Genomic DNA, 3,263 nt, shown 5'->3' on the forward strand with positions numbered 1-3,263 from the left:
TCACTTTTCCCATTCTTCTAATTCAACACCTGCTTTTGGTCTTCTTTTCCAGCACCAAGTCCACCCAAACTCACCTCCTGATCTCCAAAACCTCTCATTAACTTTGCATCTTTTGTATTTTTCCAACTTAAAAAGAGAAGGGCAACAATCCTTAAGACTGTTAGGACCCACCCAATTATCCAACCAAAAACTCAGCTTCCTACCATCACCAACTGACCCTTTCATTAAATCGACCAATTTGCCACTTTCCCACTTGAGCTTATTTTTAGTTTTAGCCAAGTTGGCCCAAACACCCGAAATACCATTTTTAACCGGAACCACCTCACGATCTTTTGGATGGTTATGAATAGAGTCAATTACCCTTTTCCACAACCCAGACTCCCCCGTTTTGTATCTCCAGCCCCATTTTGAAAGCAAAGCGTTATTGACATATTTTATTCTCGAGATCCCTAGCCCACCCTTATTTTTCGGCATCGTGACCCTCTCCCAAGCCACCCAATGGGTCTTCCGGGACTCACTTGTCCCTCCCCACAGGAAGCTCTTCATAATCCTTTCAAAACTCTCTACCACTTTGCTCAGAACTTTTAACAAAGACAAATAATATACCGGTAAACTTTCCAACACCGCTTTAATAAGAACTACCCTACCTGAAATTGATAACGAGTGGGCTCTCCAATTCGCCAATCTTTTTTCAAAAATATCCATTATTCCATTCCAATTATTAATTTTATTCATGTTAGCTCCGACCGGAATACCTAGATGCGAGAACAGCAATTTCCCCGATTTACACCCAAACACACTTGCCATCTCAGTTGCATTAACGTTGCACCCAAACAGGCTGGATTTATTAAAATTAATATTTAGACCCGAGCACAAATGAAACCATCTTAATAATCTATTCACATTTTCCGCATTCCTTTTAGTCCATTCTCCTATAAACATAGTATCGTCGGCATATAAGAGATAGGACACAATCGGACCCTGATTTGGAGTTTGGAACCCCTTTATTAAGCCCGCTTCTTCAGCCGAACTAACCATACTTGAGAGAGCCTCCATGTAACATCCTAAATTTTATAATATTGAATAAATAAAGACTTCGTTAAATGATTGGGCGTTTAAGCAAGAAATGATCATGGACTTGGATTTAATTAAGATGGATTAGGGGTAATGGGCCTTAGGTCCATGGGCCTTGAGGAGTATAAATACCTCCTTAAAACACCTTTAAACCCTAAACCCTCATTATTTCCATCTTATTCTCTAAATACTCCAAACACACACACCACCTCCTACGGCCGAGAGAGAGAGAGAGAGAGAGAGAGCGGATTCGAGTCCGAAGATCAAGCCAACCATTATTGGATCTTCACTATACGAGCTAGATACAATATACCAAGCCAACCGCTACCGCATCGATTGCATAAAGGTAAGCCTTTACCTTAAAGTTTATGTTTTTAGGATCGGATAGCCTCGAAACTTAGAACGGAGATAGATCGAGTGTAAACAAAATGTAAAGTTATAAACTTGATGTTAAAACGAACCGAACGAACCCAAGAACATAAGCGGCTCGTTAAAATGGAACCCTAAGATCTAGTGTTAAACGTTCTAGCTTAAAGGTCCAAACTTTACACTTATCCGAGTCAAGTCTTGTCCGAGGTTGGCTATAGGAATGTTTACGAGGACGGTTAAACGGTTTATACGTTGAAATATAGCCGATTAGAGGAGTTAAAACCAAACCAGTGGCCGTCACTGGATAACTTCGCTGTAAGCAGGTTCATGGTAGGCAACTTCGCCTGCAACTAACTTCGCCAAGCAAGTTCGCCTAGTATGTTCGCCAAGCCATAACTTCGCCTGGTGACAAGTTCGCTTAATGTTAAGTTCGCTTAACACTAAGTTCGCTTACAGTAAGTTCGCTTAATGTTAAGTTCGCTTAACACGAAGTTCGCTTACAGTAAGTTCGCTTAATGTTAAGTTCGCTTATTGTTAAGTTCGCTTAATGATAAGTTCGCTGGAGTTAGCAAATTTGAAAAATAAATTAAAAACCTAATGAAAAATGTGTTAAGACAGTTAATGGAAATAAAATTTTTCCAAGCTGACCTGGCAGCTCGACCCCAGCCAGGGGCTCTGCCCCTTGGACCCTGCTAGGGGTTGCCTCCCCTAGACCCCGCTGCCAGGGGCGTTGCCCCCGGACCCCCGTTCGTTGTGGGTTATATAAAGATAGAAATACTACACGAGTAGTAGTAGTTAATTGATACATGTAAATATTATACAGTTAGCCGTGCACAACTCAAGAAGGGAATAACGATTAACGGAGAGCGTAACAGGATTCAGGTGAGTTTCTAGCCCCATTTATGTGTTATGTTTTCGGGGCTGTGTGCATACTCAATATGTTTGTTAATACGCTTATCCTAAGAGATAAGTGTATGCCTTATGTGAATGATGTGATATGTATGAATGATGGCTTGATGGTACGTGAACGATCTTCGGATATTGCACGTACTGTCAGGTTGTAACGCTATGTATAAGGTAAGTATGATATGTATGCTTATGTGTATGAACGTGATAAAGTTAATAAAAGAAGGAAAGGATGGTTGTATGGTTGTATGGTTACGAAAAGGGTACCGAGCCCTAATAATACTCGAGGTATGATGTATGGTTGTATGGTAACGAAGAGGGAATCGAACCCTACTAATATTCGAGAACTAGGGAACCGAACCCTACTAATATTCGAGAACTAGGGAACCGAACCCTACTAATATTCGAGGAAAGAGGGTACCGAGCCCTAATAATACTCGAGGAAGGAGGGTACCGAGCCCTAATAATACTCGAGGAAGGAGGGTACCGAGCCCTAATAATACTCGAGGAATGTAGGGCGTAATGCTCTTTATAACGTAAGATATGAAAGCAAGTTAGTACAAAAGAAAGTATGAAAGTATGAATGAAAAAGTATAAGTTTGTGTGTCTTGTATAATGTATGTTTAACTAGAACTCACTCAGCGTAGCTGACTTTTAGTATGCACGCAGGTGAGTAGGATGAGGCAGCTCGCTTGAGGGGACACGTGGCACTGAATAAGAGGCTGGCATCGGAAGACTCAAGACGTTTAAGTCAATGTTTTGTTTATTTTGAAAGACAAGTTGGTTGTTTAAAACAAGTTTTGGATTGCTATGAAATGTTTTATTAAAGTTTTTATATTCCGCGAATGTTTTAATTAACTCTGATATTTAGAACTGCGTTTATGAGTAAATCCAACACGAAAGTAGGGCTACCG

At 40.6% G+C, this 3,263-nt stretch overlaps 1 protein-coding gene across 1 annotated transcript; it reads right to left on the bottom strand.

Moving 5' to 3' along the window:
- On the bottom strand, positions 1 to 1,056 carry LOC143580555 (uncharacterized). Its single transcript, XM_077063547.1, has one exon. The coding sequence runs from the start codon at positions 1,054 to 1,056 to the stop codon at positions 1 to 3; it is 1,056 nt and encodes a 351-aa protein (XP_076919662.1).
- Positions 1,057 to 3,263: the final 2,207 nt, after the last annotated feature.

This window comes from Bidens hawaiensis, unplaced genomic scaffold, assembly GCF_021521415.1.
Source record: "Bidens hawaiensis isolate Kalapana, Puna unplaced genomic scaffold, B.hawaiensis_p1.1 tig00030522_1, whole genome shotgun sequence".
In the NCBI taxonomy this organism is placed as follows: domain Eukaryota; kingdom Viridiplantae; phylum Streptophyta; class Magnoliopsida; order Asterales; family Asteraceae; genus Bidens; species Bidens hawaiensis.

Bases quoted from the DNA above. Each gene is read 5' to 3' on its own strand.
- LOC143580555 (XM_077063547.1), bottom strand. From the start codon at position 1,056: ATGGAGGCTCTCTCAAGTATGGTTAGTTCGGCTGAAGAAGCGGGCTTA.